The sequence below is a fragment of the Strix uralensis genome, chromosome Z, assembly GCF_047716275.1.
Source record: "Strix uralensis isolate ZFMK-TIS-50842 chromosome Z, bStrUra1, whole genome shotgun sequence".
Taxonomy (NCBI): domain Eukaryota; kingdom Metazoa; phylum Chordata; class Aves; order Strigiformes; family Strigidae; genus Strix; species Strix uralensis.
In genome coordinates, this window is record NC_134012.1 from 29,646,090 (window position 1) to 29,661,931 (window position 15,842).

The 15,842-nt window shown below is 41.4% G+C and overlaps 1 protein-coding gene across 1 annotated transcript; it reads left to right on the top strand.

The window, feature by feature from the left end:
* The first annotated feature begins 276 nt into the window (after positions 1–276).
* On the top strand, positions 277–10,976 carry KCNV2 (potassium voltage-gated channel modifier subfamily V member 2). Its single transcript, XM_074856179.1, has 2 exons — positions 277–1,893; positions 6,308–10,976. Exons 1-2 carry the CDS (start codon positions 454–456, stop codon positions 6,581–6,583), a joined length of 1,716 nt encoding a protein of 571 aa, XP_074712280.1. The 5' UTR covers positions 277–453; the 3' UTR covers positions 6,584–10,976.
* The last annotated feature ends 4,866 nt before the right edge of the window (positions 10,977–15,842 follow it).

Below are 15,842 nucleotides of genomic sequence, written 5' to 3' on the forward strand. Positions count from 1 at the left end.
CATACATTTTCATTTTGAGATTATTCTTAATCCATGTATCTTTGAATTAGGAAAATGTAGATTTTTTTATTAGCAATAAAAATTTTTTTCCCCTACAGATTTTTTCATAGATTTATGGATCCATAATCATTCACGTCACAGCCTGAGGAACCTGAGGCTGGAACAGGATAATAGCCCCTAAATCCCCTTCTCTAAGCACTCAGATCTTCCCTGTCAGCAAGATTAAAACAGTCAACCAGCAGTCTTCATGTGTCTATATCCCACACGGAGCTTTCACAACCACAGGAGTGGTGACTGGCAGGGAGAAAAATGCAGAATCGCTATTGTGCATGATACTACTGAGATAAAGAGAGAAGAAAACAGGATTGTCAGACTTTGTAGTGTTGGAAAGGACTGCTGTTAATTCCTTGATTAGGTGAATGCAAAGAGGGGAGAGGAGTAAGGAAAAATAGTATGTTGCAGTTTAACATGCAGCGACAGTTTCCTTTCCTAAAACATAAAGACAAAGAGACAGAAACACCAAATGTCCTCCAGCAGCCTGACAAGGGGAAGGATAATGAAGGCATGCATGTAGACAAACAGAGTGACTTTTCTGCTACCGCTCCATTGAACTCCCAGCCTCTACTGCTCCTGGGACCTGAGGGGAATTACAACTATTATGTGGACGATGAAGATGAGGAAGAGGAAGAGAAAGAACAAGGAAAATGGCCAAGTGGAGACCCATTTGAGGGAGAAAACAAGCCCTCATCATCCATTCCTTGCTCCCCTGCCTTTTCCTCTGGAGCCCCGACCACAGCTTCCACTTCATCCGTGCTGAACATCAACGTCGGCGGCCAAAGCTACCGCCTCACCTACCAGGCAGTGGCCATCTATCCCAAGACCCGCCTGGGCCGCCTGGCTACCTCCACTGACCGTCGCTGCCAGCTGGGCCTGTGTGATGACTACACTGCCCAGGTAGATGAGTATTTCTTTGACAGGGACCCGGCTGTCTTCCAGCTGGTGTACAACTTCTATGCCTCAGGGGTGCTGCGTGTGCGGGACGAGCTGTGCCCCCGTAGCTTCTTGGAGGAGTTGAGCTACTGGGGTGTGCGGCTTAAATACACCCCTCGCTGTTGCCGCATCTGCTTTGAGGAGCGCCGTGACGAGCTGAGCGAGCAGCTGAAGGTCCAGCGTGAGCTGCGCTCCCAGGCAGAGGCTCAGGAAAATGAGCAGCTCTTCCACCACATGCGCTACTATGGTCCCCAGCGCTGGCGCCTCTGGAACCTTATGGAGAAGCCCTTCTCCTCTGTCACTGCCAAGGTGATGGCAGTTGCCTCCAGCTTCTTTGTGCTCATCTCCGTGGTGGCCCTGGCACTCAACACAGTGGAGGAGATGCAGCAGGTAGACCGGAAGAGTGGGGAGAGCCGACCTGTCTTGGAGCACCTTGAGACCCTGTGCATCGCATTCTTCACACTGGAGTACCTGCTGCGCTTGGTCTCTACCCCAGATCTGCGCCGCTTTGCCAGCAGCGTCCTCAATGCAGTAGACCTCATTGCCATCCTGCCCCTCTACCTGCAGCTGCTGCTCGAATGCTTTGCTGATGACGACCAGCCCCGAGGTCGGGGCTCTCAGCACGAACATGATATCGAGAAGGTGGGACGAGTGGGCAAGGTGGGACAAGTGCTTCGCATCATGCGCCTCATGCGCATCTTCCGCATACTCAAGCTGGCCCGCCATTCCACTGGGCTGCGTGCCTTCGGCTTTACGTTGCGCCAATGCTACCAGCAGGTGGGCTGCCTTTTGCTCTTCATTGCCATGGGCATCTTCGCCTTCTCTGCCATGGTCTACACAGTGGAGCACGATGTCTCCAGTACCAACTTCACCAGCATCCCCCATGCTTGGTGGTGGGCTGCCGTAAGTAAACACATCTCACCTTACTGAGTAGCCAGAGACCCTCCCTCCCCTCCCCTTCCTTACTAGAATTGCTGACAGTCTTGAAAATAGCAGGCTCAGATCAGTGAACATCTGCTCTGAATCCTGAGCTTACAGGACATATGCACTCACTCATGCACACACACACACACTCTCATTCACCTCTGTTGTAAGCTTGAATCAAGGCTTAATCAGGCAGTGCTGAAATTTCCATCCAATCAAATGCAGATAGTACTTGCACTTTTAAAGAAGAAGTGGGCAAAAAGACAGGAAGGAAAAATATTTCCCCATCTAATCCCATTATCAATGTTGCCAAAAAAAAAAAAAAAAACAAACAGTCAAAAACCCCACAGCTTTCATCAGACTAGCTGGTTGCAGGTGGACACAGGATTTTCATTTTTGTTCTTTTTGCAGATCTACTGTGACTCATCATACAACTGCAAGATGATAAAACATAGTTTATTAACTATAGTCTGGTCACTAAAACCTGCAAAGCTGAAGCTGTCCCAGAGCTCTGGCCATTAAAAATGAATTAGGACGAACAGTTGTTTTACACAAGAGATTGTGTAAAATCACAAAAAAATGTGCCTCTTAGGTGGCACATCTAAGGCACCATGTTTGCACACACACACAAAACATTGGCAGTTATTTATACTGTGACAGACTTGCAGAGGAATAAATACAAAAAGTAGAATGGCTCAAGGGGTTGATAAGGGGATAAACTGCCTTCTACATCTAGGTCACTGGTTTGAATCCCACATCAGTCAGTACTGAGAGCTGGTTCATGTCACCTTGAATCTTTTTTTGCAACCTCTGCCAGAAAGAGTGTGATTTTAGTCCCATCCCAAGCACTTGGAGTGAGGGTAACTGGCTGAGTTTCAGCTGACAAGCCTCAGAAATGAATAGAATGACCTAGTTTCTAGAGACTGCCACTGGATTAGTGCTCTAAGGCATTTGGGCTTGTCTCCTTGAGAGGTCTGAACTATCACTGACCTGTACTATACTGTGTTATGTGGAGGGAGGTTTTTGAGGCAGCGTTTTCCAGGATGTTGTGTTCATATCTTTGAGGGGCATGAAGATTTAGCTGGGAATACAATGTTGCGAGAGTTTAAAGTCCTCCACCTTGCTTAAATGCCTTCTGGCTCAGGCAATGTCCTGATAGAAATATCACATCAACCCAAACTCAGAATTCACATCTAAAGGGTTCGGGAAGCCATTCAACTCCAGACTTGAATTATATTAACACATGAGGTTGGACATACATTCACTTACAGGGTGCTAACCAATACTTCTCAAACTGTTGTGAGATCAAACTTATAGTTATATCCTTCAAGGTGAGCTGTGAAGACAAAAGAAACTCTTCTGGGTTTATCAAGACTAACATCAATGGAGAGGGAGGTGCAAGCTATAAGTAAATGCTTAACAGGTAATCTTCATGTGCAAGTATGGCAGTTTCAGAGTTATCATTTTTACAGCAATGTTTTGGCAGGGAGGAGGGTGATTTTATCAAGGGCTTTGGGGAGAGGGGGAAGTTGATCCCTGCCTGTGCTGCTGCCTGCAGCATTTCAGAGCCAGAAAACAACAGCTCTGTTATGCTGCAGAAGTTGTATGTATCTATAGCAGCTTGGACCAAATCAGAGGGTAGCTAGATGTTGCAGATGTTGAGAGAAGGGAAAGGGCCCATACCTTGGCTGCCCATAACTCTAAGGCTTGTTCTAATCTGGCATCAAGTACATTCCGTTTTGCAGCAGCTGATGCTGGCCTCCATAATCCGTTTTTATGGTAAGGCCCTGGGAACACTTCTGACTCCTGGTCCTGGCTATAGGGTTGGCTATGTCCCAGTAGCTTCCCTAAGGAAGGAAGCCCATGCAAATGGACTGGAAAGGAATCGGGAGATCTCACGCTGGTTGATCAGCATAGGCACTGAATGCACCCAGCTGCATATGGGGCCCACAGGACAGCAACCCCAACACATCCAAGGTTATTTCTCCTGGACAGCAGCCCTGGAAGCCCATGGCCTGCACTTCTAGTTCAGTGACAGCTGATGAGATGTGGTGTTTTCCCACACATACGTTTGTAGTGATTCAGTGCACGGCAGAAAAACAGGCCCTACAGACACACATAGACATTTATGTATGTACCTCCACATATCCTCTAAGCTGGGACATGGGAAGGAGGAAAAAATCAACGAATAAAGGAAAGGGTCCTGTAACATGACCTTCACAGGTAATCTTTAAGTGGTATACACAGATTATGAAAAAATTCAGGCTTCATACATTACTAGAATAAGGACATTACCCTTATATTCTGTTTTCTGAATGTGCAGGATATATGCAAAATCTTTAGAGCTCATTTTTGCAAGCTGGTGATACCATAATCATTTAGATACTGCTAAGAAACCTATATGACTATGAGTACATGAAAAAGGCCTATTTCGTTGAGCAAGTGTCTCCAAAAGAGAAGCTGTAGCATACATATTGCTATTCCAAGGCACAAAACTCTTTTAAAAGTCTATTCACTCTTTAAGAGTGAAAATTAAGATATCTGAATCACTCAGATTTCCTTAAAATCCAACAGCATTCACAGTCTCACACACACAGAAGTATCGCTCCCAAACTGTAACAGGCAATGTAAAAGACTATGCCAGTGGAACAGAACCTTATCACAGGATAATGGTTTTGTCCTGGCTGGTAGAGATAAACATCTTGCCTTCATCTCAGTATTTATTTTTAGAGATATTTATCCTGTATTATCATTCAAATCCAGTGACTTAATTTCCACTAAACCAAGTGGCTAATCCTTTTTATTCCACAGGAAACACCAGGTGCATCCTACAAACGTGCTTATGCAGTGCTGTCTCATGTACCCTAATGCTTTCTTCATTTGAAATAACATTTTATTTAGCATGTTAGGGGATGGCAGGTTGCACCCTGTGACCTTCCAAAGACTTATTTCTGTGCTAAAGCCACAAGGGCATTACATTGAAAGTCCTACTGCCTGTGGTTTATTTCTGACAAAGTTTTAGATTACTATTTCATAGATACACACAGTGTGTTGAGATACCGTGAAAAAAATTAAATAAAATTAATTGGCTGAAAAAGACCCCTTGCACAGACTAGGAAGTGCCAGAAGGCAGAAGCCTGCAAGTTTTACCTGCCAGAGAAAAATAAGTTATATTTACTAAATACAAAAATTATAAAAAATCAAGATGTGTGCAGTGCAAGCATATAAATTAGGACTTATGCTGACTGTTTGGGAGTACAACATTCATATGTAACATCCCCACAAGCAAACATACATGAATTTTTGAAACTAAATTTTACAAAAAAAATGTTGCAGTACTTGATATAATACCAGGTCCACATAAAACACAGTTCCTTAATACATTCATAGGCTAAAAAGAAGAAGTGCTGATGGCTGAGAATAAAAACGTCTGTGAAACTATGTAGACAGTGGTGGCAAAATATACCTATTCATATAAAGCGAATATACTAAATACTATCACTCCCACAAAAAAAAATCCAGAACAGTTTAACCAACCCCCGAACTCTTCTTCAAAGGGTATTCAGCAAAAATTTCCCACCTGTGTACCTGTCAGCTAAAACAAACAGGAATATTCCCTACTGAAGGCACACATAGACCTTACTTTTGTAATCTCTGACATACAGCTGAGCAAGAAGATCAAACAATTTAGCACTATAAATATAGATGTTGTGAGCATAGACTGTGAGCAAAAACTTTCAGGCAACAGAGAAAGATCTATGTTTTTCCCAGAGCTCCTTGTAGGTATGTAACCATTAAAGGGGATTTTATCTAGAAACTTCAAAGCCCTGGGTCACTTCCTCCTATAGTGCAACATTATAAAAATATATTTCACAATTAGCTGAAGCTTTTCATGTGTTTTTCATTAGTTCCTAAAATATATATGGTAAACAAAGGTAGTACTCAAAATGCAGCCCACAGAATAAGTCCCAAAATACTGGGCTTTATAAGCACACTGGATTTAGACATAGGGCATCTGTTCCAAGTGACACGATGAGGGAGCCGGGCTACAGTTAGCGCTGGATTTGTGTGGTCAGGGATTCATTTCTATCCGCTCACTGCAGCCTGCTGGACAGGCTGGTGTGAAAATTGTTTGGAAATTTCTTCTGAAGGACAAAGCTTTTAAAAACTCTCCTGAATGGTGACAAACTGCACTGTTGTCTTTCTTTACTGCATGAGAGGAATTTTTTTTTAATTAGGGATTTTTGCATAAAATGGAGGGTACAGAAAAAAAGGCATCAGATATATGATGCCAAGTGCAAAAACACCACCTTTAAAATTGTCCCTGATCCCTGAACATATCTGTTTGCATGTTTCTTCTCAGCTAATAAGCTGAATGTTGGTTTGCCTATAGGTCAGCATCTCTACAGTGGGATACGGAGACATGTATCCAGAAACTCACCTTGGCCGCCTGTTTGCTTTTCTTTGCATTGCGTTTGGAATAATTCTGAATGGCATGCCCATCTCCATTCTCTACAACAAATTCTCAGACTATTACAGCAAGCTGAAGGCCTATGAGTACACAGCTCTCAAGAAAGAAAGGGGGAAGGTGGACTTCACACGGAGGGCCATGAAGAAAATATCTGAATGCTGTGGAGAAGGTGCAACCCACCCTTTGTCACAGCACTGATACAGTTTGTGCTTTGGATCTTGGGAGGGAACAGAGAAGCTGAAGGAGAAAGAAGAAAAACAGATCAGCCAAGCTAACTGAAGATAAAGTGAAAAGGCCAAAAGTAACAAAAGTAGATGGTGAAATCAGTTTTGAAGGGGTTGTTTTGAAAAGAAAAAAGGTTCAGATTACAGCAACAGATTTTGGGGGGGGCTTTGGTAGGCTGTGAGCAGCACTTTTATGTGCTCATCAACTATCTTGAATGACATTCTTCAGATTAACCACCCAGAAATTCTGAATTAGACCCACATGAAGATGTAACGCCCTGCTACTGATTAGACCCACAATAAAGACCCATCATAATCAAACTAAAAGAAAACAAATTGCTGCCATTAAGGGTCAGCCACCACACTGTTGTCAAGGCAGTCTCAAAAATTAAACAAATAGAATGCCCAATATACTGACTGCATTGCTGAAATTGGTTTTGCACCAGCTTTCAAAACCAGGAAAACAGCCTAAAGTGGTTACCTGCATTTATACTGCTTAAGATTTCATCTGTTATTTCCACTGTCAGATAGCTATGCTTCATTGTTTCAATTTATTTTTCAAATGCAGTCCTGCACATGATTCCCATTTTCGTACCTAGGCAAGCAACACACTGCTTTTAGTATTCCTCACCACCACCACCTCCACATTAATCTTTCACTATGCCAAGAACTAGTGAAGAAGTCTGGAGTCTAAGTTGATAAATGTCATTGATCAATTTTGAAAACATTTCCAAACCAAAACCTTCTTTAGATATAGGATTAAGTGATAAACTAAATTTATTTCACAGGATTTAATGTATCTACTTATTGAATTGTTAGAATAATAGGCCTGTCACGGGACATAAGTGTTAAAGCAGCATTTTAAAAAATTATCAAATGAAACATGTAATGGATAATACCTCATAAAGACTTTTCATACAAAGGATCTTATCAACACTTATCTGTAACCAATTTTAAATTTAATTTAGCATCAAGATACTTTGGTACATACAGTCATTAAGGACACAATTCTGACACCTTAGCTCACCCCCAGTAGTACCTTGCTTCCTAAGATTACCAAGCCTTTTTGCACAGCTGGATGCAATTTTTCATGCATCAGAAACTCACCCCAAAACCTATGAAACAAATAACAACCACAACAACGGCAATTAAATGAAATCAGAGTTTCATGAATTAGTTCACAGCATATCAGAAGTATTCTTTTCAGGTAAGAGCAGTCATACCAGTTTAGAAATAGTAACCTGAAAAACAGATCTGAAAAAATAGTTACTTTATCGGTACCTAGATACAAAAACATTTTAAAAAAAGAAACAATAGTAACAGTCACTGATAGGGCCCATGGCTGTTATTTAGCAGCACTCTCACTGCAAACCAGCCTAATAGTAGAGGTGCATTTTAAAATTCTTGAACTCTCACGTTGTGTCTGTGTTACTCTGCTGAATACAAATGGCCGCATTCAAATCTCAGAGCCACACTTGAGACAATGATGTGAAGCTCACTCTTGGGACAGCTGAGGGTGAAAAAGTTCATTAATTTTGCCACATCCATGCAAATTGTGTCAAGCGTAGGGACATTTCTCCTTTCAATGGTGAGAAGGTAATTAGTAACCAAGTTGCTCTTCTCATTCTCTACCTCCAGACAAACGTATCATAGGCCCATCTGTCATTTTGTTCTTTAGGAATGACAGTCAGCACATTGTGTGCTGATCAGCTCTGTTAAAAGCTCAACCATGTCTTTAAGGCACAGCTGAGTCCTGGGAGATGAATGTGATAGATGTTTACTGTTCTGGACTGCACACAATGCAGCAGACACAATCCTGGCACTCACTGAGAAGAATAGCTGCTTTACTTTGGCTCTAGGGATGGCACAAATTTGCATGGTCCTTCTGCACAGCAACAGGATGAGGACCTTCCTGAAACCACAGGAAGCTTCTCTCTTAGAGCTCCATTACAGTTCAGTGAGGTGGCAGGTTACAAGCATGCAAAAACACAACTGGGCTTTCTTTTCAACATGCAGCTTGGGTTAGATCCATTAAAAGGACATCAATATTGGTGATTAGCCAATTTTCCAAGATATGGGAGACCCTAAATTAATTTCCTTGTCTGAGGGAATCAGTACTTGCACTTACCATGCAGATGTGATGCAGATGCCCAGGCTTGCATGGCAAGCTCAGCAGCTTCTTACCACCTAGAGAAATCCAGAGCCTGAGCACTTACTCTGCTGAGGCTGGACTTCCTCATAGTCTCAGACTTGGTACAAACCACCAGCCTCATTTTCCACCTCACTTGCCTCACCTCACCATCATTCAAGTAGATGTTCTTCAAGACATATAAGGGAATAGGCTTTCCACATAAAACATGGGCAGGAGAAAAAGGACTGTTTTCTGTTAATCAAGAGTCAGAATCGAATGTCCTCAGTGAGTGCTTTCTTATCTGTCCAACAAGATTTTAATACACAAGCCCCGTACTACTTCTCTAACAGCTTGGTGTGGGCGTCTCCCACCCCTCTAGCTGAAGCTGCTCCACTTTGCATCCACTGGGTGATAGTAAAAGTAAGACTGTACAGCTTGATGTTTGCAGCACTTGGCTGGGTGGAAAGGTGTGGGTCACAGGCCCTGCTTCAATAAAGAGCTGTGAAAGTACCCTGACCAAGCACTAAAATTCTCCCACTCACTCACTGTCCTCTGGTTCAAGAAATCTTTGGTTGAAGGATTTAGTCCGGAAGGACTCCAGAATCAGTTCCTGCACACTGCAGCCAGCCAAAAGTAAAACTCTTACTCAGACTACCCGACAAGCTACTGGCCATGGGTCAAAACACTTCTTGACATGGAGAAGATCAGTTTTTGTGCCCTCAGGAGAAGATGACATTAAAAGCAGTACCACCAAGTCCCATCTGGGTGCTCTGAACACCAAGGCCATCACACCTTGGGCAGCTCAGCTTACCTAGTGACTGCCTCACTCACTTCTCAATGCACTTTGCCCCCTCATCCCTCTGCCACCCCATCCCACCATCTCACTGATGGCAGCTTTGGCACTTTTTTGATTCCTCTATGCACTGACTCAGCACACAAATGTGACAGTCTGGGGGAGCAGGTTTAGATCCTTGATTGATTCATGACCTAGCTCAGTTTAGAGAGCTCTGACTAATGTTAGAGCCAACACAAGACATATGGTAGAATTGTGCAATCTGGAGGACAGACCTCTGGCAATTGCCACATGAATATTAAGTGGAAGAATACACAAAGTTTCTGTTTTTCTGTTTTGTAGTATCTGGCTCACATTCCCTGTTGCATCCAGCAGGTGAATGGGTTCTTAGTGGAGTAGGGCATTTTCCAGCAAACTGGAAGTTAGTGTTTAGGTTTTTTTTTTTTTTTTCAATTAAAGACCCATCATTTGCTTCTCTGGAATACATTATGCAGCTTTCTGCCTTGTGTCTTAACTAATCTTATTTTAGGGGTGAGAAGCATAGGTCTGTGCATTTCAATAGGAAAGTGTATGCCTAAAGTTGAGGCACCACTATACAGCCAGACACTGTCCTACATGCCCAAAGCTCTGCCAGTACCAGCATGTTCTGTGGATGGCTACTAGCAAGGTCCTCCCACAAGGTCCTCTCCCCCTGCAAGAGCCTGTCTGAGTCTCATACCATACAAAGAGGACCTCTACCCATCTCAGAGGAAGGAAAGAGTTCATATTCCCACAGAGCACACTTCTGACAACCTGCAGAAGGCTGGCCAAAACTGTATCAGCTGGTTTTGAAATAGGATGCAGCACTATTGACATTTCTTTGTTGACACAATGGTTCCTTCTGAGAAGGACTCTCAGTTGATTTATTTTGCCACATCCACTAAGACTTTTGGTGGTATCATCACTGTCCCTCGTTTACTCAAATGAAACAGTCAAATCGTACACATGATGAGATCTAAAAACAATGCGAGAGACATGATTGTCTTAGTTACTTGAATGCCATAGGGCTTCAACAATCAAAAGATTTCAGAATAACCACATCAAGGGAAAATATGCTTAAACACAAAGAAGATGGGCAATACTAATAAAGTTAAAGTAGATAGGGTTTGTTTCATGAGATGTAATTTTGGCACAGCTAAGGGTTTGGGGAAACAGGGTAAAGGATTCCAAACCACTGAGAAATTAGAAACCTCTCCAAATGTGGCCATGCTAAAGTCTTCTGTTTTAACTAATTGCAGATATCAATGAGCCCCAGAGCGAGAAGGAAAAAATGTTCTATCATTATGTTTCACTACAGATTTAGCAAACATGGTGTCTCTGGTACACAAAGAAACAGTCTGTTTATCTGGATGGCCTGGCTTCATTTTAGGACAACTAAGTGTTGCTTCTTCTATTCATTTTAGGCCTGGGAATTACTTTAGAAAAATGGGGGGGGGGGGGGGGGGGGGGGGAAGAAAAAAATAAAAGAAGAAAATAAAAAAGAAGGAAAAAAGGAAAAATAAAGGAAAAAACAAAAAGAAAACCAAGGGTGGGGGTGGTAGAAATCTAGAGTCTCCCTACATGAAACAGTGGAAAGAATTCCAATTAGAATATACTTTTGCACAAATCCTTGTCTTAGAAGAATGTAACATTTTTAATGCAATTCAGCAGCTGTTTGCTTTTCTCATTCAGAAAGATAGCACTTAAAGGGGTAGCTACAGTAAGTCACAGATTAATAGGCATCTGGTGCTATTCCCATGCTTCTAAGGCAAATAGTAATATTCAGTCTTTAAATATGTGTAATTTTAAAGATTATAAACTAGGCATACATCAAAGTTTTTGGAGAAAAATAATGGCTATCAATAAACCTAGGAAGGAGAAATTGCCACGTGGCTTAAAAAACAGCTTCAACTGTTTAGAACATTATGGTTTTATGTTATGTAAAAATATTTGATTCATGTATATCTGATATTTACAAAACCTTTATTAATGTCTTTATTCAGTAGTAGAGAAATTACATGGCATTTGACTGTAATCCAGCTCTTTATCTTGGATTAAAAAAGGGAAAGGTCAGAGGTACTAGCTTTTTATGTACTTAGGTAATTTAATGGAAATTTGCTGAGAAAAATTAAAGCATTCTACAGGTAGCTTCTGAGATAGAGATTATCAAGATTTTTAAATAAAACTTGTCAGAGCAATTCTACTCTATAAAATGACTCCGTACTGTCATTCTAACTTCTGAAGCAGATTTCCTCCATTTATAAGCAAAAGCATTTTCCCTCTATTAATAACCAGATAAACAAGTACCATACTTAAAGTCAGTCTTTCACTACTACTAATAACTGTTTGTCAGGCCACCATGTACCCATGCAACACTATCATCCCCTTCGCCAGTTCTGGCAGAGGAAACTGCCTGAAAAGCACTTCTACTACCAGCTGGCAAAGAGAAGGCAGAACCTGCTTCAGCTGCAGAGCTAACATAGCTCTACATGGCTAAAACCAGCTAGCACTGCCACTGAAAATGTCTGTCTGCAGAGGAACTTTTCAAAACCCATATAAGAACAGCCTTACTCAGTAGGACACTTTTTTTTTCCTTACCAAAAACTATGTATGGAGGCGAAGGCATGGACTGCAGATGAGTGCAACAGCCCACCCACAACAGAAAGGCTGGGCTCTGAGGTCGAGTCGTTGTGATCAAGTCCTGGCATAAATCGGATCCACACTGACATCAAAGGGAGGGACTTCATGCTTCTCAAGTCTGCTCCAGCCAAGTCTTGAGGGTCAGGCTGGTCTGACTTTCCAGTATATTAACATCCAAATACTTCGTTTGGGTAAACAAACAGGAAAAAAAAAAAAAACCACAAAAAAACCAAAAAAACCCAACAAACTGACAAGTTCCAGAAATTCAGAAAAATTCAGGAAATTACACACAGGTTGCGACAGCACGTCCGGCTGTGATGGGGGGCGCAACGCCCTCTAAGAATGAGGCCAAGGCAGCCCGGTCTCCCTGTGGAAAGTACAGTCCCTTGCACGGAAAATTCTTCACTGCTGCCGCCCAGAGGTTACAGGCTGCCAGATTCCCCTTTTCCTGAAAAATATCTAGTGCCTGCTACCCGCTATTTTAGCTATCTCTGCTGCATCTTCTTCGGGCAGAGTGTACCAAAAGCTTGCAGTCATGTCAGCAAGGGTGTTTACAATAACGTAAAATTTAATCTGACTGCAAAATCTGTATTATCATCACTTATGGACTAAATGAATATTCAATCTAATTCTGCATTAATTACACTGGCGATTAATTTCCCCATTCCTTTTGTTTCTAAAAGATGGCTCCAACGTCTAAAATGTTCCCCAAAAGTCATGACAAAAACGAAGAAGTGATTCCAGGCAGATATGAATGATGTCAGGGTATGTTTAATACTCAGTCTGCATATTTCTAGAACACTTTAAGCAAAAAAAAGTATCGTCACTTAACACCAGAAAATTAGTCAGGGAACATAAATGTTCAAGATAAAGTTACCTTAACTGTAGGTTGAATAGATTGGTTTAGATCAATAGGAAGTATTGTCCAGGCTTTTATTGACCGGATTTAACATAAGCAATCAAAACGCAGGTCTCAACCAATTGTCATTCCCCTTTGAGGCATGACGGCCTTAAAAATAATGCTGGTTTTCTGGGTGTATTTTTCCATGAAGTACAATGTTCTTCTGAAGTACATGTTCTTCTAAATCTCCATGCACTGAAGAGAGAATGGTGCCATTTTATACACAAACCTGAAGCACAAATTTGATCATGCAGTTTAGCCAACCTAAAAGATCTATTTGATCCCCTGCAAAGGGAAGGTCTGCTCCTCGATAATGTCAGACTTCTCACTGTCTTACCATGCAGTGCTGCTGCTTAGCTTGTGCTCTGGTGTACAAACACATTCCTCTTTGTTTAGTGAATCTTACCAGCTCACTAACAGAAAATAATTCACCACCACCACACACAAATCTCTTAATTGGTTTGTGAACTGAATCAGCTTAGTGAATAGCCTGACAAATGCCAGAGCTGCTGTAAGGAGAGGGATACGGCATCTTCTGTTCAAGGACAGATGAAAAAACACCACTGACTCACATTGCAGCAGGCAAGCTGCAGGATCCAAGATCACATTTATTAGATCAGCTGAGGGGCTGATCAACAGTAACTCTGCTCATCTCAAGGGCTGGTTCCAATGTGCACTTTGTAACGCCCAAGCAGCAAACTAAAGAGGTAAATGCCTAGAGAGTGCAAAGTTGAATCATCATCTGTGAAAGCAAAAGTCCTCCAACTTGCACATGCTGTTGTGTAAAATAGGAATTACAACATCATGTTTGGCATCTGTCATTGATGAGGACATTTTAAAGGGAAATCACTGGAGCTGCATGGAGGCTGCTGAGCAGCACCGATTCTAGAAGGCAGACCCCAGTAGCTCACTGTGCCTGGGCCTTGGCTGATAAAATACCATGAAATCTGACATGTTAAATTGAAAGTTCAATAATTTTTAATTCTTTTGAAGATAAATCATTCAGACATTTCTCAAACATGTCTTTAAATTGGTACTGCCTGTTCCTTTCACTGCCCACTATCAAAAGACTTGGAATTTGAAACAGGCTCTAAATATTTTACCTTTTCAGATAAACAGAGAAAAAACAGAAAAAAAATGCATCAGTTGAAAAACTGGTGAAACCGATTTGTAAAACAGCCTCTGAAAGCATTTCAATCACAAGAATGATTTTGACTGTCATGAAAACTGGTGCTATCAACACGTCATGTTGGGGCATCCAATCTTCATCTAACCACCCACTGGGAGCAGAAACTTTAACCAATGTAACATATTGAACCAATTCTCATATTCCTTTATTACCTTTTTCCACAAAAAATGTTTTATCAGGAATGCTTATAAATCAGTGCATCTTTAAAATTAAAACCCCTGGTATTTTTTTTTGTCCCATGAGTATCTTGTTTGCATCTGTTTTACAGAGAAAAACCTTCCGATAACTTCTTAGTTCAATGCTTCTAGCACCTGTTCATATATGCCTGTATATCCAGAGCTCCTGTCAGCTCCCTCCTGTATGCTTCTTATGACTGTCCCACTATTCTAATAAAAGACATAATCCATGTAGACACACTCTAGTTAGCACAGATCGACAGGCTATAGCAATGACAGGCAGAGGTAGCTGTAGGGAAGACGAAGCAAATTAGAGAAACTGTAAGATTCTTATATTTTGTAAAACGTAAGTGTAAGACACATTCTGATTGAAAAGAGCATAAAAATCCAACACTCAAAACCATCTTCCATGACAGCAGATGACAAGATGACTAAACTCACTTCAACTAGTATGGCCCTTGAAAAAACTTTAAATACATGGCTATTGCAAGAGAAAATCACAAAGATATATAATGTTAAATTGGGCACGTGTAAGGAATTACTGCTGAAAACTAAGATTGAGTTACCTGGCATATTTTCCATTTTTTCAGCCATCAGTGGCTTTCTCTTCTCTCAGTCCCTCCCCCTAGTACAGCTTGTGAATGATACTTGCTACTTTGGATGCTACAGCAAACTGGTTTAGGGCCTTTGCATACACTTAAAAGAAAAAATCATGTCAAGGAAAGCTAGTACTGCTGAAATTTGCAATGTGGATAAAAGGTGGAGAATAGGTTCATATTTCGTAAACAGCAACCCTTCTCAGTAATGCCTGTTTCTCTTTATTAGATGGTTAGTACAATGGTATCTACCATTAATGGAACTTGAAAAATGTTATATATCCTAAAAGTCCAGGGTCTCAAAGCAAGACACAGAAAACACAGCAAGGGGCTTTAAATAACAAGACTATTAACAGTGAAAAAAGTGCCACACAAGAGCTTTAAACCCCAAGCAGAAAACAGGGGAAAAGTGTTGAAATAATACAGTTAGAGTAAATGAACTTTTGTGTTTTCACAAAGTAGCTGAGGAATGCTGCACACTAGTGAGGCAAAAGGGATGGGTTTTGACAACAACCTTGAACTTGATAATGCAACCCATCTAATGGACACTACATGTTTCTTCCAAGAAGTCAGAAGGAAATGTGCCTTGATTAATGCAATGAACATTTACATTAGTGTGTTTTAAAGATGTAAGAAATGAAAAAAATTACTTTTAATATTTGATTAGTACCATTTTGAATTTTTTTAGACATACCACAGGAGCAGTGAGAACATTTATGTAGAAACCCTTAAGTACTAAGTGGTCTGCATATATGTGTGCATATGACCTTGTGTCCATTCTGACAAGTC